This window comes from Leptonotus elevatus, chromosome 17 (genome assembly GCF_054856555.1).
Source record: "Leptonotus elevatus isolate MCC_2025b chromosome 17, RoL_Lele_1.0, whole genome shotgun sequence".
Classification (NCBI taxonomy): Eukaryota; Metazoa; Chordata; class Actinopteri; order Syngnathiformes; family Syngnathidae; genus Leptonotus; species Leptonotus elevatus.
This window is the reverse complement of record NC_141255.1, coordinates 5,974,626-6,000,042: the sequence shown is the minus strand read 5'-3', so window position 1 is coordinate 6,000,042 and position 25,417 is coordinate 5,974,626. Positions and strand designations below refer to the sequence as shown.

At 42.0% G+C, this 25,417-nt stretch overlaps 1 protein-coding gene across 2 annotated transcripts in view; it reads right to left on the bottom strand.

The window, feature by feature from the left end:
* The window catches only part of LOC147159468 (protein phosphatase 3 catalytic subunit alpha), a 47,321-nt gene extending 23,135 nt beyond the window's left edge, over nt 1-24,186 (bottom strand). For both annotated transcript variants that reach the window (XM_086058562.1, XM_086058563.1), the window contains exons 1-2: nt 23,832-24,186; nt 3,422-3,622 (exon numbers count right to left, since the gene is read on the bottom strand). In XM_086058562.1, the coding sequence (XP_085914688.1) occupies nt 3,422-3,622; nt 23,832-23,892 (262 nt within the window). In that variant the 5' untranslated portion in view covers nt 23,893-24,186. The remainder of the gene's footprint in view (nt 1-3,421; nt 3,623-23,831) is intronic.
* Between the last annotated feature and the right edge of the window lie 1,231 nt (nt 24,187-25,417).

Genomic DNA, 25,417 nt, shown 5'->3' with positions numbered 1-25,417 from the left:
CGACGGCGTTGAAGAGCAATTAAGTCCTGTTACGAGTCTCACGAGACGACCGAGAGAATCAACTCTCCTACAGTGTATTGCAAACCTCCTTGTTACTATTTATCTTTCATTATACCCACACTGTGACACATTTTGAACTTACACTCAAAAAAAAAGAAAAACAAACACAAAAATGGAGCCAATTTGTGTCAGATCCCTAAAAATGTCCTCACTCCCTTCTGCAGTCAAGCCAGCACTACGACAATGGCGTCGCGCCGGACTATTTTAGATCGCTTGTTAAGTTCCTGATGGCGCAAAAATGGCTTCAGTAAACCTAATTCAAGCTCAAAAGCAGTTGAGTGCAACCTGCTACTTTTACTGAGGGGCTGGTTACTGTCGCTTTGGCGTCAACAGGAAGCGTCACTTCTTTATTTGCGACTTGGGATGGTGAAAGGAGCGGAAACCTTTTACGGGAATCAATAATGCTCACTCCACGATGTGCATTTAAGACAAGTGAGATTCTCGATAGTATGGAGGTGTGAGAATAATACCGAAGCATTGACGGGCAAGGAGCCACGAGGTACACACACACACACACACACACACAATGCAGCACAACAAATCAGGGAAACAATAAAGAATTTCTATTCAGACAAACCACAAGAATTTCCAGGTGATTCATCTTGTGAAGGATGCTTATTGCTATGGAAACGCCTGAGTAATTTTGTCATTGAGAGAGAAGTAATCTAAGGGCGGACTAGTGGAGGATGCAATAGCAATAGTGGCACACTCTTGTGCTTTATCCTTGCAGAGAAACAATCTGTCCGTCACTCGGCTTCAGTCCACCTACAGACGTGCGCCGCCCCCTCCATGTCGCTGCAAACGCGAGGCGAGATACGAGCCCACATAAGAAGAACAGGTGGGAGTAAATTAACCGGAGCGAGAAACAATTCGTTCTGACCAGAGCCTGCTTGTTGCGCTAAAAGCGAAGCGGCACATCAGCAGGCAGCAGCTACTGTGAGTGGGCGGGCGGGCATTACACAACGTAGCTTCAGAACCTACACAGGCCACTCCAAGGCCGGCCGGGCTCATTGAGCGGCAGAAGACTGGGCCGTACCGAGCCGCCATCACAACAACATCAGGGTCTTTTATCATGGCGCGCTCCCTCGCTCATATACTGCAAGGAGTGCACTTAGGAGAGCAAAGGTGTACAGTAAATGGCGAGCGATATAAGCCAGACCCACTACTACTTTTCTAGTTTAGAAAACAGTGTTTTAGAACAGCCGTAATATTATGGAAACAAATATTTTTCCATACTCTATTTTTCATATTACATACCTTTTAATACTTGGAAATTGATCAAATTTACTTCAATACTACCATATTTTCCATACTTGCAAGACAATGAGGCGCTCTAAAGCGGACATGCCAGCCCGAAGCCCCAGTTCACTCACTGGCTGTCACCTCACAACACGTTTAAAAAAAAAAAAGAATAAATAAATATTCTGCCTTACAATGTGTGACATGCACTCATGGCCAACAATGAGGCATTTTAAAGCGGCCACACCAGCAGACCATCAGTCAATGGAAATAGATGTGTTCCAATTAGAAATATGTGATTAGTGTGGCTTTACTGTCCTGGGAAAAAAAGAACTTCCCCCACTCTTCCATCTTCTCTCTGTGACGTGCAGACCAGGGTTATTATAGTTGTGGAATTTTTCATTTTATTTCGTTTTGGTTTTTAAATTTTGTTCGTTTTAATTAGTTCTCAAGGTGGTTCTGTTAGTTTGTATTAGTTTTAGTTATTTCATAAATGCCTAATTTTAGTTCAGTTTTAGTTAGTTTCAGTATTAGTTTTAGTTTTTTATATTTTTTAATGTGTATTACTTTGCGCAATATAAAAAAAAAACACCATGGGAGCAACGTCATCTGAAGGTGCTTTTCTATTGGCTGCTGCTAGATGACGTCACTTTTGTGTGACACACTTTCAAATGTCCTTATTCCGGTTAATATCAAAATAAATCATCCCCAAAGGCTCATGCATTAAATTGATTGCCAAAGACTAAAACAAAGGACATTTTTGCTATAATTGTAGTTTTAGTTTTAGTTAGTTTTGTAAACATAAAAAGCATTTTCGTTTTTTATTTTATTTCGTTAACAAAATAGTTTTTTGAATTTCAGTTTGTTTTAGTTAACTGAAATAACCTTGGTGCAGACTCATGGCCGACAACAATCAGTGGATAAAAATAGATGTGTTCCAATTAGAAATCCGTGAGTAGTGGGGCATTACTGTACTGTCTGTAAACAAACATGCAGCCTGGTCATGTGGCTCTACAAGCGTTACTGACAGGCAATACTTTGTGTGTGTGTGTGTGTGTGTGTGACTTGTACTCTAATTGTCAAAGAAAAAACCTCCATCGACCATCTGGCGTGACCAGGAAGTACATGTGTGAGCGCGACAAGCACAAGAGGAGCGAGAGTGGCGACGTGTCGTGCTTGGTTGCGTCCACGCAAAATATTTACATACTAATTCACAGGCCTTGTGTCATGTGGGAATTGGGTTGTGTTCACGGGAGGAGTGTGGGGGAGCGGCGAACAAATACTTCATCGCAGGTAATAATAATTTTAAAAAAGTAATGACTTTTTTTTCCCACTTAGCACATTTTGTAACATCTCATTGCCTCAACTCAGATCTTACATAAGAAATGCTGTCACTTCTTTTTTGCCTTCAGTGCACTCTATGGTGGCACCCAAAAAGCCTCTAAGGTTCAGTAGCGGGAACCTACTCGGAATATAGTGAGTCGGTGGGGGGGGGGGGGGGGTAAATAATGAGTGTGTGTGATGGGTTGTTGCCATAGATCCTTTGGTAGATTTGAAAAGCATCAAAGAAGCCTCATTACAAAGTCAAATAGAGGAAAGAGCACTTGACCAGGAAGAAAGGCACCAATAGCAAGCATCATGCGCATCAGTGAGCCTCCTTAAATGTGGCATTGGTAAAAAAGTGTCCATTTTTAATAAGCTTGTACAGCAGTTACATTTTGGAACGTGATTGATTGCTTAAACATAAGATAGTGCTTGTTTTTGGCTTTGGGTTTGTTCTATGAAAAGTGCATTTGCTGTTAAGCAAACATGAAGACCAGAGAGCTGTCTATTGGAGAAAAGCAAATCATTTTGACTATTAAGTGCAAAATACGTTTGTATGCGTTGCTGCTCTGTGTGTGTGAAAAGTGGCAGTTGTTTGAGTGTATATAATTACCGTAACATCTATGCTAAATTACATTAACCCATCTGTGAATAGCCTGAGTATATTTTGATAACATTTTCATCAATTGTGGGTTGGTCTGGAAAGTATAAACAGGGGTTCAATATGCTATAATCTGCTGTCCATGTTACTTCCATGTCAAATCCAAAACATGAATGAATAATTACCACCCCCTCTGACCTGTCACCGGGGCCTCAATGTCTAGCAGGTTCTTCTCCGAGCGCAGGATGGCGGCACCCTCCCTGATGAGCCTCAGCGACACCGCCTCCTCCACGCGTCCCTCCTTGGTCAGGTGGGCTTTCAGCACGTCAACTTTGGGCTTGCCCTCGGCGTCAAACACCTCTTTGGCCGTCAGTCGATGACTGGGTGGGAATGGAACGGCTGCAGGGGGGGGGATGAGAATGTTAGACATCTCTATTTTTAAAGCTGCTTGTCATGGCGTCACTAACACTTCATTATTCCATAACTAAATGTTTATTCACTGCTACTGCTGCATGCGTTTAAATGCTGAAAACTCTTCCAGTCTTAAAAATAAGACTTCACTTTGCGCAGGCTTTGCACATAGAACAGATGTGGCGCTTAAGCCAAGACTCGTGCGCTGCGGGCTATGAGTGAGCGCGTATGCTAACATCCATCCTTCCTGAAGGTGACATCAGCAGTAACCAGACCTGTACTTTGGCATCCCCTTGCTAAGTGAAACGATATTTGGTGACCCAACTGACCCATTTTTAAACCTATGTAACAGCTGTGTGTTAAAACAGCACATTTATATAGATACAGAAACGTGATATTTCTACCGGAACAAATGAATTTCTCCAACCGTGCAGGAAATTGCTAGCTCCTATCTAGAAACTAAAGAGCGAGATCAGTTTTTTCCCCTTTTCACTTAAATTCATGACTGGCAAAATTGAATTCATTCACCACCATGTGTTTGTACTTGTCATCTGAAAACCAACCATTCACTGCCATTGACGACTATAAACGTCAAGTACGGGTAGGAGGGTCTCGCCCAATTTGTCTGTGAATATCAAGTTTCTAAACCACTGTAATGACCAACAGATCCAGATAGATTGCTAATGGTGTGTTTCTTAGTTGTTTATCTGTAAATGAATGATTATTTGGCTCATAAAAATTGCATTCTCAGTCTTGTTTTTTTTTTTTATCATTTCATAATTTTAAATTTGAAGAGTCACATTTTGTTTCACAATAAAATGGTTTACTATGCTTTTTGATAAGGCGGCCACACCAGAACAGTGTCTTAGGGAAACAAACTTATGTTCTACTGCAGATTACTAAATAAAGGAAAAAGGCTGAAAAACAATTTTCTTGTGTAAAAGGAGAATCTATTCTTTATTTTGGCGTGTCAGTGTACTGTCAAAGAACAAAGTATTCTGTAGGTCTTGAAAGATACACTCAAAATGTTCTACAGCGTCTTGTTTGCTCTCTGTCCTTGGCCTGCTTGAAAATGAAGGCTAAGCTTTTGAGATTTATACAAAAGGTTTGCAATTCAATTTAGCGAGCCTTGCTAAAGGACAGAGTACTTGAATGCACCTTTCCCTTTGAATTGGTGAGCTACAATCTAACTGCTTGTCAACATCATGCCTCCCCTCAGGTATCTGGGGCAATGACAAACCAGCGTCTAATATAGAATTACACAAGGTCCTGGGTCGGCCTCCCTTCAGCACCTGTTGCGCAACTCAAGTCTAAAGCCCAGGCCTTCTGATCGGAGAGGCCGCAGCCGCTACCTACGCTACTCTTTGACGCAATACTAGAGCATGGGATCGTCAAGTCAGAAATGGTTAACTGTTTGCTGTTTTGCCGTAATTGACACACCCAGTGCAACAATGCAACCCTTTCAGATGTGGCCACTTTTGCTCGGATGGGAGTTCCCACAAACCTGGGAATAGTGAGCGGGCTGCTGAGGTGACATAACACTTTGTAAAAGAAGAACACTAAACCTCAGCAAGAATAACCCCAGAGAAAGACGTGCTTGTTGCCCTTAACACATCCTCCTTTCATTGCCTCCAGTCGAAACAGACAGTGGAAACACTACTTTCCCTTTGCGGAATTTTCAAGCGGCCTCTATTAACGCTTACTTCTACCAAACCATTACATTGTACATCATAATGGTAGGCTGAATGTGTGCTTGTTCAAAACAAAAATGTGATCGCCAGCATAGCGCTATAAACAAGACATCTGTCCATGTGTTTGTCCATCATTTTCACAGCCACAAGAGCCATCGAACAATCTGAAGTGTGACTCTCAATGCTCTATTAGTGCCGTGCTTTCATTATTTCAACCATCCGTCCCTTTGCGGATGGAGACTGCGAGCTGCACTGCAGGCTTGAATCTGGAGTGAGAGCAGCGGTTGGAATGAACTTGCCGAGGTACATTGCCTCGGATGAAATAAAACTATGTGGACTGGTTGCCAGCGTATTGATCAGAGAGATGAAGCCAGTTACAGACTACAGATAGACAAATGGGAGAACTTATGACAAAATGAGTCCCGGTGAAAAAGCTGACAGGGCTTGGTGCGGAGGATGCAGGATGGGCAAGGCTCGGCTGGTCACTGTCCACCAAACAAGCCACACTTGACACAAACGCAACAAAAGGTCCGTTCAGAATTTCAAGAATAAATGGATGAGTGGCTGTTCTGTTATTAAGCGTAGTCAGCACAATCTGACCTATAGCTTGTGAGAAATTGCCCAATATACTAATTAAATACACTGAGCCACATTTATTCACTGGAAAAGAAACAACGTGAGGAGCTTTTTGATAATGAAACTCTAGGTCCAAAGCCTTGAATAGGCCAACATCAAGTGCCACTTCACTCTCCCGAGATTGTTAATTTTCTTAATTGAATGACATAACAATGAATCCCAGCAGGGTATGCTTCATAGTCCAAAATGTATCATATTCAACATAAACATTTAAACTCTGTTTTTTTTCAATGATGGGCACACTCCCACGGCCTTCTGCATTTCTGCTCAACATGCAAGTTTATCACCTCTTTTTCAATTTCATTTGACTGCACATTCCAAAAAAAATTAAACTTCGTAGCGGCCAGTCAACTTTATAATGGGATGTTTTAATCAAACCCTGGGCCTGCAGGCTTGAGCGCTGGTGGCGAAAAGGCCACTTTAGAAATGTGCGTGCAGCACTTCATGATGCATTAGTGATGGAAGGCGGCCTGAACAAAACGCTTAGCAGAGCGAAGCTTTGTAGCTAAGTGTATTTGAGTGAGCTAATTACATCTGTGTGCCGTAAGGGAACGATGCCATGCAGCGGGGGATAGCAGCAGGTGCCTTGCACGGATGGGCTGAGGTAGTAACGGAAAAAGCCCAGAAAAGGGCTGCTGGGAGCATCAGAGGCAATAAAGACGCAAACGGGAAGTGAAGACAAGTGCCGCGGGGGAGCCGTATCAAAGATGACTACCTTCCCCAAGTCATAATACGCCCTCACGACTTTATTTGCCCTTTGCAAGCTTTAATTCATGACTGAAAATCATACATCTGGGATTAAATTAGCAATCAGTTGAGCTATAATGTCACAGTCATTTATATTCAACACCCATCAATATGCTAACTGCAATAATAACATATCCAGCGGAGACTTACAGCCCGGTGGTCTTAATTTGAAAAAAAGACACTGACAGTTACACAACTCAGGCGGATAAAGAGCCACATTTTTTTCACCTGGGTGCAGACTATTGTGGAAGACGTCAAGTGAGGGATTAGCATTTGGCACTGATGCCTGCTGACGTATGGTAACCGGACGGGCGCCAGATGACGCGTGGATGCTGTGAAATAGAGATGCTCGATTTGATACCACCTTTTTTTTCCTAGACCAATACCAGTGAGAGTATTTGTTGTGCCACACTTTACTATAACCCCGTGCTCTTCCAATGCAGCCATTGGCTTGGAATGGACCGGCCGTAGGGGAGTTTTTACGAAATTCCCGATGACCAACACACCTGTATGTGCTTTTGCGTTACTAGTTGTTGAATGTGTGTTATATTTAACTGTCATGTATGTTTGACTTATGTTCCGCTATGTTTTTATTGTTAATAAGACTCATATCTGTACTCGCTGATATGTATTGGTCCATACATTAAAGGATAATCATTGCACTCATGAAAACCTTTATCTAATCAGATTATTTAATATTACAGAAATTACTTTAAGTCACTATTAAAGCCGCAAAAGAGCCGCGATGGATTTTCTAACTGTAAATTTGTCGAATGATAAAATAGTGTTTGTTTTGCATCCAAGCAGATCCGATTCCTCAGAAAAATTTAGCGCTACACATAACATTGTTATGTTTGAGGCTTTTCAGGGATGTCTTGGCGCGGTGGCAAAAAAACAATATTCACTGCCTTTGATAAGTATACTTGTCAATTAAATTACTAGATGAGAATCTGATTATGCTCCATGTCAAACTTGAAAACAAGCACCTAAATGTCAAACTTGAAAACAACTTTACTGATGCCCAACCACCAGTAGATGACATCATTGCCCCATTTGATAAGAAATAAACAGTTTGAGAGTCCATGGAAGTAATGGCTGCATTTTGTGCAACCTACATTTTTCTACTGTCGATTATAAAAGAACGAGACAAGGCAGAAAGGAGAGAGTCTATGCTAGCATTTGTCAGATTTATAATTATTGAACATAATATCGTGTGGGTATTGGAAATCTTGAAATTTTCTAAAAATGGATGACAGTGAATGTGTTAAAGAAGGCATACGCAAACGTGCTAATGATAAGGAACCTCTTCCTCAATTTAAACTACGAAAAACCCTGTCTTTATGTCAATTATGCAAATTTCTGTGTAACGCAGTTACACATTGAAGAGCCTTTCACTTCATTAGAATGACCTGGAGTCAGTGTCATAATCAATAACGTTCATTCGCGCCTATTAGTGTGCTGCTAACAGTTCTTGACCATTGCAGCTAACATGCAAGCGCTTTCTGCAGCATCAACAAGCAGGTGAGGAGATATTAGATGAAAGTGAGTAAAGCATGTTGCCAGGGAAACAGCCCCGTGGAGTTAAAATCTTAATCTTTTATCCATCAAAGCTTATTATGTGACGTGCGAAAGAGATCCAAGGCTGAAAAAAATGGGAGCAGCAAATGTATGCCACACATTCTCTAATGTTAAATAACAAACAAAAATTGTATTTCCTGGTTAAGATCAAGGCACTGATCATTTGCACATGTGAGTGTCACTGGCTAAAACAAACTATTTACATAATTGATTTGAAAAGCCCAAAAATGTATGTTTTTATGTGTAGGTGTTGCTGTTAAACATACTTTTCTTAAAAAAATAAAAAAATAAAAGACTTCTGTTGTTCCCATCAATGACGGCTATCTAATCGGCTGCTGGTTATTAAGATGGACAAGTGGACGTGAGCGCCAAACCCGGCGTCCATTGTGGCACAGCTGTCAGGCCCATCAAGCTCTGACAGAAGCAGTCAGTGCTTTTGAGACCCCGAGTGACATGTGAGGGCGAGCGGCGACTGTTATTCCTGCTGTTTGCTCAACAGATTTAACTGCAGCGAGTGCACAGTGGCGGAATGATCAAAAATCCCCTCGATCAATTAGTGCAGCGAGGGCAGCAGCGTGGGAGGCGCCATGGCTGTTGAGTTGAGTATGTATGCAAAGTAAGGAGGGATGACAGGAAGTAGGTGGAGGATAATGGGGGAGGGTTGGCTGGGGGTGGAGCTGGATGGTCACTGTGTGAGGGAAGTCCCTGCAGTGGATTCCTGCTAGAGATTGGGTGCATGCGGCGTGCCATCATAGTGGCAGCGGATCAATGACACAGTTAGAGGCCGCCAGGGACCCCTGTCACAGCTGCCATATACGACAGCAATGACGCTGGGGTGGAGGGCGCACGCCTGAGAGCTCAGTCAATGAACTGAAGTGCAGTAAAGGGAACAGAAAGAAAGATCATACGGCACCATGTCCCCCAGCTATGTTGCGGTTGATTATTTGCGCCACCGCTATATCAGACTTTAAAGCGACATGGGTTCTGGGTTCAAAAAGGTCCTGCTTCCGTGTCCAAGAATCATGGGAAAGGTAGTCAGTCAGACCGAACGCAGGCTGAGCGTTTGTGGCAGCACGTATCCAATGTTACAATGTGGGACCGTGAGGAAACGGGACCGAAAATAAAAAGGTTGGATAATGATGAGTGCATTGACTTGTTTAGTGCTGTTGAACGGTCAACTAAGATAGCATTTAGTATTAGCTAAAGTAGTCACCAAATTGACTCCCGATTAAATTTGTTATGAATAGTTCCTGGTGAGACTATATTGCAAACTTGATTTCTGCTCAGCTATTTTGAAATGATGACTTTTAAAACCACTGCACACCTTGAAACCGGTAACTGGCCCATTCAGTGTACGGAGGAAAATCCCTTGCCATCCCATCCAGGTAGCTATACTACGGTTGGCTTTCTTGGATCCGAATCAGTCAGGACCAGTGGGTCTGTAAACTTCCAGTTTGTAAACTTTATCCTGAATGAAAAATATTTAAAGGGTCCACTGATCTTACTAGTGAATTGACACATTTAATCAGCCGAGCAAAAGGTCAACATCCATGAAAAAAAGCTCCCAGATTTGCAGGTTTGTAGCCAGTATCGCACTGTGGCATTTCCTGCGAAAGCCGTTCTGACAGGTCCTGAAGAAGACGTTCCCCGCTGGCTTCGCCTCGCTGAGGTCTGCACCCGCCCCCTCCCTACACAATGCCGTGACACAGGATTAGCTTTCATTAGAGACGGAGCTGTAATCAGCTTTGGAGCATAGCGGCAGCGGAACAATGGAGGAGGTAGAAAGGATATAGAAGATAGGGAACAGGTTTTGCCTATATGCTAACAAGAAAACCAGCAGCCCCTAATAGCAAGACCGCTTCACCTTAATAAAACAAGTTTTCAGGACAAACGTGGCAGTTCTCTAACTGCAATTTTGGGGGCATCCAGACACTAACAGTATTGCAGTGTCGCCTGCAGGGTTGGCGCTGGCTGGAAATGATTGGCAGCAGATGATGAGAGAAGAGTTTGGCCCAGTTTGTTTAATTGAATTTCTATTGAGTCGAGAGCTTTTACTCATCCTCAAGCTAAAGGCTACTTCCAGTGGAAAGAAATGCAAATGCAGTTATACGTGAGCCACGTGGGGGAATACATTCCTCATCTACTTGCAAGGGGTGAAAACTAGCGATTCAGAGAGACCGTATAAAAACAAGCTTCATGGTACACACACACGTGCAACACGACATACAGTCCAAATAGAGCTTACAACGAGAGACGCAGCTCAATCTCTTTGCTCTGTGGCAACAATGACTTCTGAAATATAGTTGAAAACCGTCTCGGTCTCTTCTTCTGTCTGTTAATTGTGCTCTTCCAGTAGACCTCAGCACTGCCTGGCATTTTGAACCGCAACACTGGGGACGCACTGGATAGTGAAGATAAAAGCTGTCTTTCCATCTGATATAACCACAAGCGATCATTTGAGAGCTTTAAACACGTATTACATAGCAAGGCAGGAAGGGCGGGATTTATAGGCATGTTTGAATCCCCGTCAGGGCAAAAAGAGGCTATTGCACATGCACAGGCCACCTTTGTGAGTTGGCCCGTCACTCTCTATCAAGCTGTCAACTGGTGCTTGTAGTGGGAGGGACTGACAACACAGTTCTATTGGGAACATATGTCCCCCACTAACCCAGCTAGTGGTCCTTGTTATTTGAATTACATGCTAATGGGGGACGTGACAGCCTATTTGCAGTTCAGTTGGATTTCTCATCACTAAATCCACCGACATCAGAAAGTTCTAAGGCAGTGGTCATAGCTCCGTCCTGTGACAGCTTTCTCTGTCATGTCTTTTTAAAATTCTGCCTTGAAGAGAATGGTTGGCGACAAGAACAGCCAATTTCAAGGAAAACAGGAGTCACTATTTTTTTAGACTTACAACTTGACAGACTCGTCCACTATAGACTTGAGACTTGACTGACTTCTTTTGGGACTCTCGAGCGGCTCAGATGCCGGCTCGTGAATTATCCCTCTCTCTCTCACCCTACCTTTCTCTATGCCCTAGCAACATCCAATGTTAATAACGTAGAGTTTTGAAATTCGACAACAACACACAAACAAGTCGAAGTTGACTGGCTTTGTGGATCCAAGACTTCAGACTTGACTTGGACTTGTGCCCATTGCTGTGCTCATCTCCTTAAGGCACAGAGAAAGTTCAAATGTTCAAGAAATCAGAGGTCATTACTCAACTAGAGATGCTGAGGACTATGCAAAGTACGAAAGAGATGACAAAGAGGACCGCGTCACCAATGTTGTTCACATTCGGAAGAACCGTTAATGTTCTGAACTGTTATTAGTGAAGATTGAGAAGATTAGATTCGCTATAGAGTACTTTTAAAAAAATACTTGAACCCCTTTTTTGTGGAATACTTGATATGGCCCAGACACAGACTAAACAGAGTTCCCCATGTAAGTTGAGTTTGAGACCCTTGTCCTAAGGGAAAACTACATAAGAGAGCGATCAGAGCAAGTAAAGGTATCAACAATTTCACCTGACAGCTTTCTCGGAGTCTCATAGTCCATTCTACAGACATAGTCTCGGAGTTTGGTATGACAAAAGTTTGCATTTCTCTACTCCACTATTTTCTGTATTCACAGTTTGTCTCGAACGTAATATGCTTGAACAGGCGTGATCGCACCTCTTAAGGAAGCCTCGTTGGCAACTGAGTTGTAGACATTTCTCCACTGCAATTACAATACTCATACGGACAGGGTGAGGTCGGTCTATATTTGCACCCACGCTTACTCAACGGCGCATACCGGACCCAAGGATGACCCAAATTAAACACCAGCCTTGAGCCTGAAGATACAATAACACCTGCTTGTCCGAAGAAAAAATAATAATTAAATACCATTCTCCAACTATCACGCTGGTCTGTTAATTGGTGCAAGCCCTACGAAGGATGCAGGAATAGCACCCTCAGATATGTGAGAAAGCATTTCACCAAGGCACGGCAAAAAAAAAAAAAAAAAAAAAGCCCCAAGAGTGCCATTTGATTGAAATGTGCATTGTGCCTCATCGTAGCATACAGTGCATTTAGAGGTTGACTTTTATTTCTGGCATAGTGACAGCGGTTTTTCAGAGGACAGGTGGTGAGGCAATGGGATGGCGCAGCCAGCCACCTCCTCCTACCTCTTGCCAAGACAACAAGAGCTCTAAAAATCCCCTGTCCCTTAACCATGGCTTCCTGATCTGCCTTGCCCACGCCCACTTATCGAGCTCATGGCCATGATTGTGTGGGCGTGGCAGGTTCTCCCTTTCCTGCCAGGAGTACCCAACGGCCAAAAACCAAAGGGGGGGGGGGGGCATGACAAGGGTGGCCGATAAAAGACTTGTACCTCTAACAAGCAAAGGAATTCTGAGTCAGCATCGGATTAAGTGAACACACACACCTTGTCTCGCCATTACCAGCTCCCCAGTGGCGCTACATATAACATGAGAAGCTGTGACGGAGCCCCTGAAGTAGCTGCGATTATGCAAGCCCTGTGGGCTAAAAGGGACTGTAGAGTAAATCATCCTCTTCTGCCGCCAGCCTGACCTCCATACTGCAGAGAGAGCACTTTCCAAATTCACTGGCAGCGTATTATGCAGAAGGCACCATCTGTGCAGGCTTTACCGGCAGCCACGAGATTAAAGGTAGTTAGCGTCACATTCGCGCGCCGCCGTTCAGTCAGAGGAAGGCGACGTCACAGAGGGCCAGGGCCTTCTTTCAAAAATCCAGGTTGTGGCTGACCAGGTCATTGCGCGGATCCCTGCAGTGAGCCAGTTAGTTTATCACTGCGATTAGGGTTTTTTGGGGGGGTCCAAACTCTGTCTCTGCAACTCAGTCGTGTAGAAAGTTGCTAACACCACTAGTTTCAAGGGTTGTAGAACTCGAGTCCGGACTCGGACTTGAAACATTTTTTTTGTTGCCTCGGACATGACTCAAACTCCTTGGCATTTGACTCGGACCTGTACATTGAACTCACAAAATATTTTTATCAACACGATGAGTTCACCTTTGTTTTATTCCTGAAAACAAAGTTTTTCAGATGATCAAAATAGACCGGCATTGACACTGGCCACCCTGTAACCATAGCTACCGGGCAGCAAGCCATCTGATTGGCTAACCTGGCCATGAGTGCCAAAGCGCACCGCCTATTTCTTTAATTCATGTCAGCCAACAGTGGGGTTATAAAATAACTCGATAGATATCAATCTGCAGATTCTGTAAGAAGACAATTTCGGTCAAATATGGCACCACGTTTAACTTTGTTCGATACTTCTAAAGTCGCCTACCATCAGTATTCTTTCTATTAAAACCCGTATCCCACTGAGAGGTAAATGTTTGCGACTTTTGGCAAGGTTGGCGAATGCGCACTTGTTCGCCAAATGTTTGCCGTTCATTCACCTCGAGTTTTAATGGTTTTTCTTGTCGCAAGGAATTTTCAAGCGTAGAAAACAAGGCAAGCTTCATGTCTTCACTTTTTTTTTTATATTAGGAAAAGTTAAATAACATGTTTACCACGAGAAATTTCTAAATTTTGGGGGTCTTGAAAATAATATTTTTCTGTCTTAAGGTTTACTCAATCTGATCTAGACTTGGACCTTTGTGACTGGAACTTTACTTGGACTCGGACCTTTGTGACTCCAAGTTGACTTGTACTAGGACCTTTGTGACTCCGACTTGACCTGGACTTGGACCATTGTGTTTTGTGACTCGAACTTGACTTGGACTCAGTAAAGGTGGACTTGACTACAACCCTTCTAGATCCCACTGTTCTTTTGTATTTCATCCATGTGTTTTACCACACAGGGGTTACCTCGACTGAGTCTAACTTACAAGTTTCTCGAGAAGTCGTTGCCTGCTCGGCAAGTGAACTACTTTAATTCCCTCGCATGTGGGCAGGAAGAGCCAAAGTTGCAGATGAACTTTCAGTTGATCAAATGACTCAGTCAAACACAGGGATAGAAAATGAGAGCACTTGCAAGGAGCTGCTGTCTCTCACCCAGACACTCACACTGAAATAACCGACCAACCCGACTCCAGCTCCTGATGTGACTCACTAATTCTTCTTGTAGCTGCTGCAGCATTATTTCTGTCTCCTCTTCTGTCCAAAAATGGCCCCTCCAGGATGTCACTTTTACTTCTTCTCTTTCTCGAGTGTCATGTAAACATACTTAGGGACTAGAGCAATGACTTGTTCAAATGGCAAATGTGCTACCCCCCCCCCCCCCTTCTGTGCACATGGATTTACTGGTCGTGTCGGACAAGTCTTTTGACTAACAAAAAGAAGACGATATTGCACAACTGACATTTCATTGTGGGTCCTAAAACAATTTCCTTCACTGGCTTACAGACCATACGGTAGGTGCCCTGTTAGTTTGCTGTTTCACAACACATTTTATTTATTTTCCTTCAAAGCAAATAAGGCTGAATAGAGACGGCCCTGTATGTATACGCCGTCTGTTTGGGCTCAAAAGAAGGGCTGGCTCTAAAACAAACTGAAATTAAAGACAGCTTAATGCAGCTCCCAGATAATGTCACATACTGTTTTTAGAAGAAGTATACAAGATGGAAAATTACCATGAATGCGGTTTTGGGGATGGGGGAGTGTTAGGCGAACTGGATTTTTCCTTAGCTGACTGCAACCCGAGCACTGGCTTCAAATCACTTAGTTACACTATCTCTGCGCGGGCCGGCTGATTTGTACTTCACTTTGGCTGTGCCCAAAACTCACCGCATTCCTCCAGGGGGATCGGATTACATTCTATACAGGGAGACGGGCCTGAACTGAAGCGTCATGGGTGTTCAGGTATTACAGCATGGGCTCAGAGTGCAAGTCGTCCACTTGACCACTGATAGATTTTTGCTGGTTTTCATAAACGTTTGGGTTCGCGAACGGAGTTTCGGAATGGATCGAGTTTGTGAACCGTGGTTCCAATGTATCTTCATTAAGAGGTCTCATCGCTTGCAGTGATACTCATGAGAGAGGGTGTTCCCTGCCTACAAGCTTGACTGGTTCTACTCTGAAATGGAGTGAGACAGCATCGGGGATCAAACAACTGCTGAGTGCAATGCAGGACTCCCCAGCGATGCTTAGACAGGCAAAGAAGAATAATCAATGAGAGCCGAGGGACATACTAACCTCCACACAATCTGGCTAACGGAGGCTCGCTGTAAGGCGGGCTGATGAGATATGTGATTGCCTGGCAACTGTGGAGGCCAACTCTGAATGAGTGGGCTTCATTTCCAGGGGGGTTGGGACACTCTGCTCCGCCTCGGGCCCACGGCAAAGCGCACTTTATCACACGCAGCATCAGTGCAAAATTCATTTAACTGCAAAGCAGAGAAATTGAACATACCAGGAGTGAATGAGCGTGTGGCGCTAATGAAATTTCACATCAAGGACAGAGCAGCAGATAAGCACCAAGTCCTGCCTTGACAACAACAACACACACACACACACACACACACACACACACACACATATACACACCTCGGTCACGATTCTGCCTCTTTTCAGCCTCTGCAAAGTTTGTTTTGAACGTGTGGGCCAGGTCCTCATCCCTCTTCCTGCCACGTGGGCAGCAAAGGCTGAGTGGCCTGGCTCAAATGTTCCCAGCCCTCTACCTTTTCTCATCTTACAGCACACTCAAGTCATGAGCACCATCCAAACGATGCCTCAAATGTAGGGCTGAACAATTAATCGAATTCAAATCGACATTGCAATGTGATAGAATGCAATTTTTAAATGGTAAAGGCTGCAGTTTAAAAAGAAATTGCTGCTTCATTTCGCTCGGTTGGCAGGCTTTATATTTTAGTCCTTCATTTATATAGTGCCTAGCAGAGGTGCAACGATTAATTGACAACTCATCGATTATCAATTGAATCGATAACTATTTACAATAATCGATGACTTATTTAGATATCTTTTTTAGTTTAAAATTGCCTTGTAATTATTTTCTGATTTCTGTAGCCCTCCATGAAAGTGGACTGATTACCTTTTATTTTGAACCAAAATAAAACAATTACTTTTACTTTGGAAAAAAAAAATCAACAATTTTGCCCATTTTGCTCACTTTACAGACCCAATCAGTAAACGGAATCATAATTTAAAATCACGCACTGTCAATTTGAAACAATGTCCTGATTTTGAAAAAAGGGATGGATTCCTCGATTAATAAAAATAAAAAAAATCAGCAGATTAATTAATTACTGGAGTAATCGTTAGTTAATCAATTCAATGCTTAAGAAGTGCAGTCCATGTGGAAGTGCATTAAAAATTTGAAGTGATAAAGTCCAGATTTGTTTGCATTATTGTTGTAATCTGATTTATGGACTTACTGATTTATGTTTGGTAGAATTTTGTGGCAATGTCGTAAGGAACAATTAAAGACTGCAAGTCAAAGTGTTTAGTAAGATAGTAGATAAACTTCCTTTGATGGTATAGTAAATTGCAATATTAAGGAAAAGCTCTATTGTACTTCAATGGCCCATAGGTGAGACTTTGGGCTCTTGAGGGTTAGTTAGTTTATTTGTCATTTTTCTTAGTTTTTTTGTGGCTTCTTTGCAGCATTTACTTCAAAAAGCAAAACAATATCATGCATGGTGTGTTGCTTTGTTTTTGTTTTTTTACTGCAGTTAATGCCTGCCTTGGCCATTACAGTAAAGAGCGCGTTTTGTTGTTTTCATGTCAAAATATTCATCCCCTCAAAAAAAAACAAATCTAAGAGCTGTCAGCCGTCATCAAGAAACGCAAATGCTAAAAAAAAGAAAAGAAAAAAAGAAATCCCAAGACCGCATCCCGTCAGGCTGCAACTCTCCAGCACCACGTGGAACAAGAAGCTTCAGCGAATGCCTACCAAAGTAAATAAACCTTGAGGCCCTGCATTCACCTCCAGCTGTATTTGTATAGCTGGAGTTTCTCTTGTGTCCACACAATGAGGTTAGTGAGCTAACGACACCTGAAAGACGGGAAAACTTCTCCCTCGGGTTGTCATTTCAAACAGCAGGTGAAGCAGGGAGAGGGAGGAAGGAAAAAAAAACAACACTGTAGAATGATGAGCATTACCCAACTATAATTAGGGCTTTTCTCAATTGGCCACATTTTTGCTCATTTGCTTAATGGCTGTGAGATATAAAGTATACAAAATCCTTGCTGTTAAAAACTGCAGCCTCATCTAAATGCCATTAAAGCCCTCGATGCCATTAGCAGATTAAAAACAAAACTAGTCAAACTCCAAAGTGAACCTGCAGTGGAATGCGGTGCTACACACCCCTCCAGGACAAATGGGAATAGCGCTACTTTGACAGCTGATACGCTGTATTTAACAACCTGAAAGGAATGAAATACAGAGGCGGGGGTGAAGCGGTGGGGGGGTGTTCCGTGGCTTCAAACCTCTGCGCGCTTTCACCGACAGAAATCCAATAAAAGCTTTGTCATTTGACATTTCCTCAACACGACTGTGGTGACATAAGAGTGTGAGATGATCAAAATGAAAATCCGGTTCTAAAGGAGCATGCAGGGGCTTGCCCATGTTCTGCTCACCATAGAATTACAGGGAAGGTATGTTTTCCCCACATGATAATAACGGCAAAGTCAGAGGTGTGTGTGTGGGTTCCTGAGATTACATGAACAGCCGGACGACACAAAGGTGTGGCATGTGGTTCGTTAATATTTGAGATTGGAAAGCTCAAGATGACACGTGTCGAAGAAAGGTGACATACTGACCTAATTCCATTACATTAAACGTTCAGCCTGCTGGTTTGCTTTTGGTGATTGAATCTAAAATGTTCAATAAATTCCCTTTTGTTTTATGTCTTAGTTTGATAGTAAACTTTAGCTGGGAGTGAAAAACAAGCACGCTTTGTTTATTTTTGTTTGAATTTTGAACCCCTTTAAAAAAATCTATTTCAGTCCATTATGAAATTTGTAAAGTCTGTATTTCAAAGGCAAATTTACTACAACCCTGAGATTGACAGCCATGACCCAAAGTGTGAGCGCGTTAAACCAGCGCCTATCCTGTCAGGTGAGGAAACAGATTTACTACGAGGACTAGAACCCGCTAGCCGGCAGTTGACGGGTTAAGCCTCTCCTCTGCCCAAAAGTGCACTTCCGCGTGGTGTACTGTACACACACACACACACACCGTCTCGATTGACACGCGGAATACGAGACAGAGGCATCTACTGACACGCCAATATTGTCTCCCTTCCAAATGCTCACAAAAAAAAAAAACGAGGCATGTTAATGTCTCGCCGCCATGAGATGAAAGCCGCTGAGGGTTGCGTCTGCGGCGAAGACAATCGCAGATGTCGGAAGCGCACATTCAAACTTCATCTCGTCAATCCACGAAATGCTCCTTCTGCTTTTTGTCGCCACGCGTTCGTTCATTCACGTGAATTAGCAAGCGTCATGCACAGAGTCAGATTACAACCGCCGAGGCGAGCCGCCTTTATCCCCCTATATGGAGCTTAATCTGGTCAAATCCGTCCCTTTGCCATGCCCTAAATCCACAACAGAGCCTAATTCCTCCTTAATCTAATGAGCGGTAAAGGTTCGAGAAAGATGCACCTTCACAACACATTGACGCAAGTGAGAAGTTGTCAGTGTCTTTCATGTCGGTACCAATTATGGGACACGAAAAGTGTCAAATCCAAAGTCGTATTGATTGAGTCGCATTTCCATTTTCATTATTAAACAAACGCATATCTACAGTTGCTTCCATCCTAATTACTTTAGACCAGTGCTTCTTAATAGGGCCCAACCGATTAAATGGCCGCCAATTATATAATTGATCTTCAAAACATTGGGCCAAATGTCCGATTATTTTCCCCTTAAAGCCTTATGGAAGAAAACCAAAGTTTCCGACGCTGTGGAAGTACCATGAATGCACAATTTTTGCTTGCGTAGCATTAGCAATTAGCAAGTGTGTAGCGTATGATATTATTCTGGTTATTCTGTTGTCCCTAAGCGCCCTTTAAACTGTTTGACACCACAGTTGGAGTTAACTGTAAAACTGAACACACAACATTAAGAATTACATCCACTGTATATTTAAATACAAAACATGCTTCGTTTTCGCTAGCTTTAAGTGTGTACGCCATGGATGCACGGCACCACACTGCCCCAAGAGGCCAAAACGCACAGGAACAGTCAGCATTTGTTTTTACTGTTTTTTTCAGTTGGTATTTTAGTTTATTCTATTCTTATTTCACTTTCTTATTGTTTTATTTTGTCATTGTTACATTTAAAGTTGATATTTCAAGGATTACACGACTTTTTTTTTTCCAAATTCAAGGATGCAAACATTAAAGGATTTTTTTTTTGTCTTAACACATATTTCCACATGACATGGCACAACATACAATCCCTGAGGTCCCAGGTTAGCCCAGTAAATCCCAAAACTTGTGAAAATAACACAAGATTAAAAAAAAAATATATATATATATATATATATATATATATATATATATATATATATATATATATATATATATATATATATAAATGGTTAATGCTTTACAGCAGTTGTAAACAAGTAAGAATGGTTTTATTATTGACACATAAATCTATACAATAACCTTGTATACTTCATGAAATGTATTGATAAGGTCATACTATGACTTGTCTTTCAAAGCAGAGAAACTTAATAGCGAAAGTTTGTGCGTAAGTGACACCAATTGAAAAGGAATTTGGGAGGGGGGATAATTTTATGCAATATATATATTCTTAAATAATCGGCAGATTAATTGGTGATCGATTTTTTTTGTGCCAAAAATCAGTATTGCATCGGCCTCAAAAAATGCATATCGGTCGGCCCTACTTCTTAACCTTGTTGGAGATACTGAACCCCACCAGTTTCCTATGCGCATTCACCGAACCCTTATTTATTGAATAATAATAAAAAATTCCCCCAAATTCAACATACAATGAAAACAACAGAGGCCCCAGAATCGAACCCTGTGGAACACCATACCTTCATTTATACATGTGAATTTATATTGCACATTTGTCCGACCACTTTTTATTTTATTTTTTTTGCTCGACATAGTTATTAGTATGTAGGATTACAATTCAAAATTCACAGCCCCAAGTCAACTACTCAGCGCACCAAATTCCCTGCAGCACTGATAGCCCAAACAATGCAGCATGACCACCTGCAGCCAATGATGGCCAAGTGGGGCGTGTCATCACAAGCCATTTGAGTCGAATGTGTGTCTTGACCTCCGCCGAACCCCTGGGGTGCAATGGAACCCAGGTTAAGAACCACTGCTTCCGGGTTCAATGTCAGTACAAAATGCCAAATGTAAGACTCTCTTGGTGTAGGAGGAAAAAAATGGAGGATCAATCGCAATGGCGAATACATCCCAAAGTAATCCCAGTCCACTTCCAACTATAAATACACTTTCAGAATCTATTTTAAGCTAAAACACAGAATACAAATATGCACTAGGTGCTAGACACACAAGTAGAGGCGTCCGCTGATGATGAGGATCAAATACGTGGCTCACGTTCACGTTCTGGGCTAAAAATGACTCCGGTTGGCTGCCGGTTTTCACTCTCTGCTGCAGTCAGCACCGTGAGCTCTCAAACACACGCACCAACACGCACGCGCCAGGTGGGCTCCCGGCAAAAGTCAAATTGTCACATGTGATTCGGCTCTGCTCGTGGTGATGCGGACCCCGGTGCGCCTTAACAGAAAAACACCATTACTGCCATTTGGAATGCGGCAACTGCCAAATGCGTGTTTAGCATCCAGATTTAGTTGAAGAGAGCAGTTATTAGGATAGAAGACCTGCTTGTGTGCAAAACTAGCAACATAGTTTGCTTACAGTCACTATACATCAGTTCGTTTTGGGTTCTTCATTATAGCTACTTTTTAAATGTTTTGACCTTTGGTTTTGTTTTTTATCAGCTAGTTCTAATTAGTTTTTAGAGCAAGTTTGTTTTCGTGTTTTTTTATTTTATTTTTTGGAAAATGGTTTAGGTTTTACTTTTGTTTTTGTTTTATCAGCTAGTTCTAATTAGTTTTTAGTGGTTTGTTTTTGTGTTATTTAAAAAAAAAGTTAGTTTTTTGTTTTAGTATTTATTTTATTTTATTTTTTAATATTTGGTTAAATTGTTTTGACTTTTGTTTTTTTAGCAGCGAGTTCTAACTTGTTTTTAAAGGAGTTTTTTCATGTTTTTTGGGGGGAGTGAAAATGGTTTGGGTTTTTTTTTGTTTTTGTTTTCTTTTTTTAATATTTGGTTAAATTGTTTTTACTTTTGTTTTTTTAATCAGCTAGTTCTAATTAGTTTTTAGAGTAGGGTTGTTTTTGTTTATTTATTTAGTTTTTATTTTGGGGGGAAATGGTTTGTGGGGTTTTGAGTTTTAGCATTTTTTTTTAATGTTTGGTTAAATTGTTTTGACTTTTTTTAATCAGCTAGTTCTAGTTCGTTTTTAGAGCAGGTTTGTTTTCGTGTATGTTTTTTGGGTTTAAATAGTTGTTTTTTAGTTTTAGTATTTTTTTTAAATATTTTGGTTAAATTGTTTTGACTTTTGTTTTTTTATCAGCTAGTTTTAATTAGTTTTTAAAGCAGGTTTGTTTTTGTGGAAAATGGTTAGTTTTGTTTTTTTTAGTATTATTTTTATTTTATTTTTAATATTTGGTTAAATTGTTTTGACTTTTGTTTTTTTGTTATTTATTCTAATTGGTTAGAGCAGGTTTGTTTTTATTTCTGGGGAAAATTGTTAGTTTTTTTAGTTTTATTATTATTATTATTATTATTTTATATTTGGGGTATTTGTTGACTGCAAGATAGCGTTTTGCCACAAATGTAACGATTTTCTCCAAATATAAAATTGGATCTCATCAAAAGCACATCACTGGTAAGGTCAAATTGTGCGGTTTCCTGCGCTCCACCTCATAGTGATGAATACATCTTGAGCAACACAACTAACAGGAAGGGACACACGCAAGAAACGAACAGATGATGCAAAAAGCTGCTTGTTGCATTCTCAGTCACGAGGCTACTGAGCAGTGCCAAATGGATTCAGAGTTGGACCGAAAGAAAGCTTGCAGCGGGGCCAGATAGGTGGCGGACAAACAAGGGACTTCACACCTTTAGCCTGGAGGAATTTTGGAAAGCTGCTTTGTACACACAAAGCAAAAGCACCTGTGTTGTCACAATAAACAAAACACACGCTTTTCCAAATGGAGTCAACCATTCCGGGTGCCCAAGAAGCTAGAAAACATACACGTGACACGGGAAAACGTCTCGTCAAAGCATCTTGAATATACTGTTAAATCTCTTCAAAAGCCATACTTGTCATATGTATTTTTAATTAGCCTTCAAGTTGCTGGAGTGGGGGGGGTGATCTTTTGAAATATTCACAAGGAAGAAAGCAACCGAGACATGATGTGTCTGTCCTTTTGACGTTCAGAGGTGGAAGAATTTGGAATGTTTTCAACTGAAAAATCCAACACACTTCTCACAACGGGGGGCTTATTTGTTTTTCTCAAATGAGTCTATCCTATTGAACTTTTTCCCCCCGCATTTTTTTTTGTTGCATCAATTCAACTGACATTGCACTGGTGGCAATATAGGACAGTTGTACCGTGCATGAAGACGTTCAAAGCACCTCAGTATGCTGCTGTAATAACAGTCTTTCTCTGCAGATGATAAAGAATATGCCTTCCATTACCGCAACACAGGTGCTATTCATTAGCAAACAGTGGTTTGCCTTGTTTAGTAGCATTTTGCTAACAGAGTATTTCAACACACGTTTTATTTAGTTTACTTTGACAACAAACTCAAATTTCGAGTGGCACTAATCACTTTGAAGCCGCTTTTTTTTTCCTTAAGGATTCTTCCCAACTGCTGCTTGTTGTCAAGTGAGCGGGTTAGAATACTGTACACACACAATCCCCTCTTGTAGGGCAGATTGTAGCAAAGTGTGGCACGTCACACTCAATTTGTGGCTAAAAAAACAAGGCATAAATGGGGCGGGGATGTGGATTGGTGTGTGCGTGTGTGTGCGTGTGTGTGCGTGTTAATCCTTGTCAGCATGAGAGGAAAACTCGCATGCAACTGGCTGCATTGCTTCTGTGCGCACAAACCGATTGTGATCTTTATTGCGTTCTTCTGCTAGATTGCAAAGGTGGAATGTCAAACACAGGCAGGATCAGTGTAAATATATATATTTTTTTAAAAACAAGCAACGGTAGGGTGAGAAAATAAGCTCTAGTAAAAACTATGGTTGTCGGTGCATGCTAAATGAGCTTCCAACTCGCCCTCAGGTTGAATGCAAAATGTGTCGTACTTGCAGGCTGCAATGGTGGCCGGTGAAAAGGTAAATATGGATCATACGGAGCCCGTTTGGGTCTACCCAGTAGGAGTGAGGCTCACTTCCTCGTACGGAGCCGCCGTCTCCTCTCGGCTAACACCCTTCTTCTTCCTCCACAGCCAGCCAACCATCTCGAGCGTGAATCCACTCAAGGCGGGTGGGGGAGAAATGTCAAAGAGCAAACCAGAGTACTCACATTTCACCACCCTGTCCGTCGTCGATAACTTGGGCTCGTCATTCGGCTTGTTTTCGGACATTTCCAGTGTGAAAGAATATTGAGCTCAAGCAGAAAGTAGGCGGAAAACGCTTGGCCGCGTCGCTCTCGCCGGACAAGTCTCTTTCTTGGTGGTTCCAGCCGAGGAAGGAAAGACAGCGCCGGGGTCTCAGTCGCGCCTGTCAGCGGCCAAAAATACAGCGACGAGGTTTACAGGTTTTCGGTTTCACTGCTCCGGCTGCGAGGTCTGATTTACTGTTACTCCGCTTACAGTTGCCTCAACGCAACGCGGAGAGAGACGGAGACAGAGCGGCAGAGGCAAGAGAAGCGCAAGCAAACCTGCTGGTCCGTTGAGCCCGCCCACCCGGAAAAATAAACAGCTCCTATTGGTCCTGAGCAAACAACGCCACGCCCATTGTATTGCTTTCGTAAAATATACGTTTTACATATTAAAAAAATAACAATTTGTTACAAAATAACTTTCTGACCAGCAAAAAAAATCTTATTGAGCCACACACAATACAACTAAGTATTTCTCTCAATCTGGTTGTTGTTGTTGCGGGATCACATCTTGTAGCATAGCATGATATCGTAGCCAGAGATTTCAGTCTTTAGATATATCGTTAAAAACTATTGTGAAGTGAGACCAATATCGTGATGTCGTTGATTTTTGTTTAACGAATAAAGTTTTCTTTAACGCGCAGTTTTTAGCGACAAAGATGGAGCTCCACTTTGCGCCTGTGTAACGGTAGCGCCGTTCAGACTAGGGCTAATAGTCAAAGCTACCTTGTGCTCTTCCACAATCATCATAGTCTTAGACCAGTGCAGATGTAAGAACACTAAAATAATTAATGCAAAGGCCTACCAGTTTGATACACACTTCCAAAATCACTAACTTACTCAAATTATTTTTAATTATATTTTATTAACAGTGATATTCATCTATGTGAAGACACACTAAAAAAAATTTAAATGCTGCTTGTAATGGGCAAAACTTCACGTTGATTGCATGTTAACGGGGGGTTGATCAAGTCCGCACTCGAGATTCACTTTCAACGTGCAATGTGACTCGATAAGTCATCAGATATGAGAGTTAGAGAAATTAGCCAATTGGCCGTCCCCAAACCTTTGCTTCTAATTGATCTGCTGCATGACTTGGAAAGACGGCCGGTAATTCAATCTGCCTTGTTTATGTGCACCCCGTGGAAATGAAGAGACGGCAGATTCCAGCCACTTGATTTGATTAACTATCTTTTGCTGAAGGGACAAATGCTGGGCAATCCTTTAAACCTATTTTCCGTTCATTCATCTATCCATCCATCCATCCATCCATCCATCCTTATGCAATGACGTGCACCGCGTGGCTCCAAATTGTAATGCATTCTTGTTCCTTCCATTAATTCCTGGCTCATTGTGCTCAAGATTGATGGCTTCATCAGCTTCTGCCATTGATCCTCAACTCTGCTAAAAAGGGCACAGCAATAAGTTCCCATGAGGCCAATAAGTGCCTCCAAGCTCTCTTTAATTTACTTTCCTTTCTTTTTTTCTTTTAAGATTGCTAAACATTG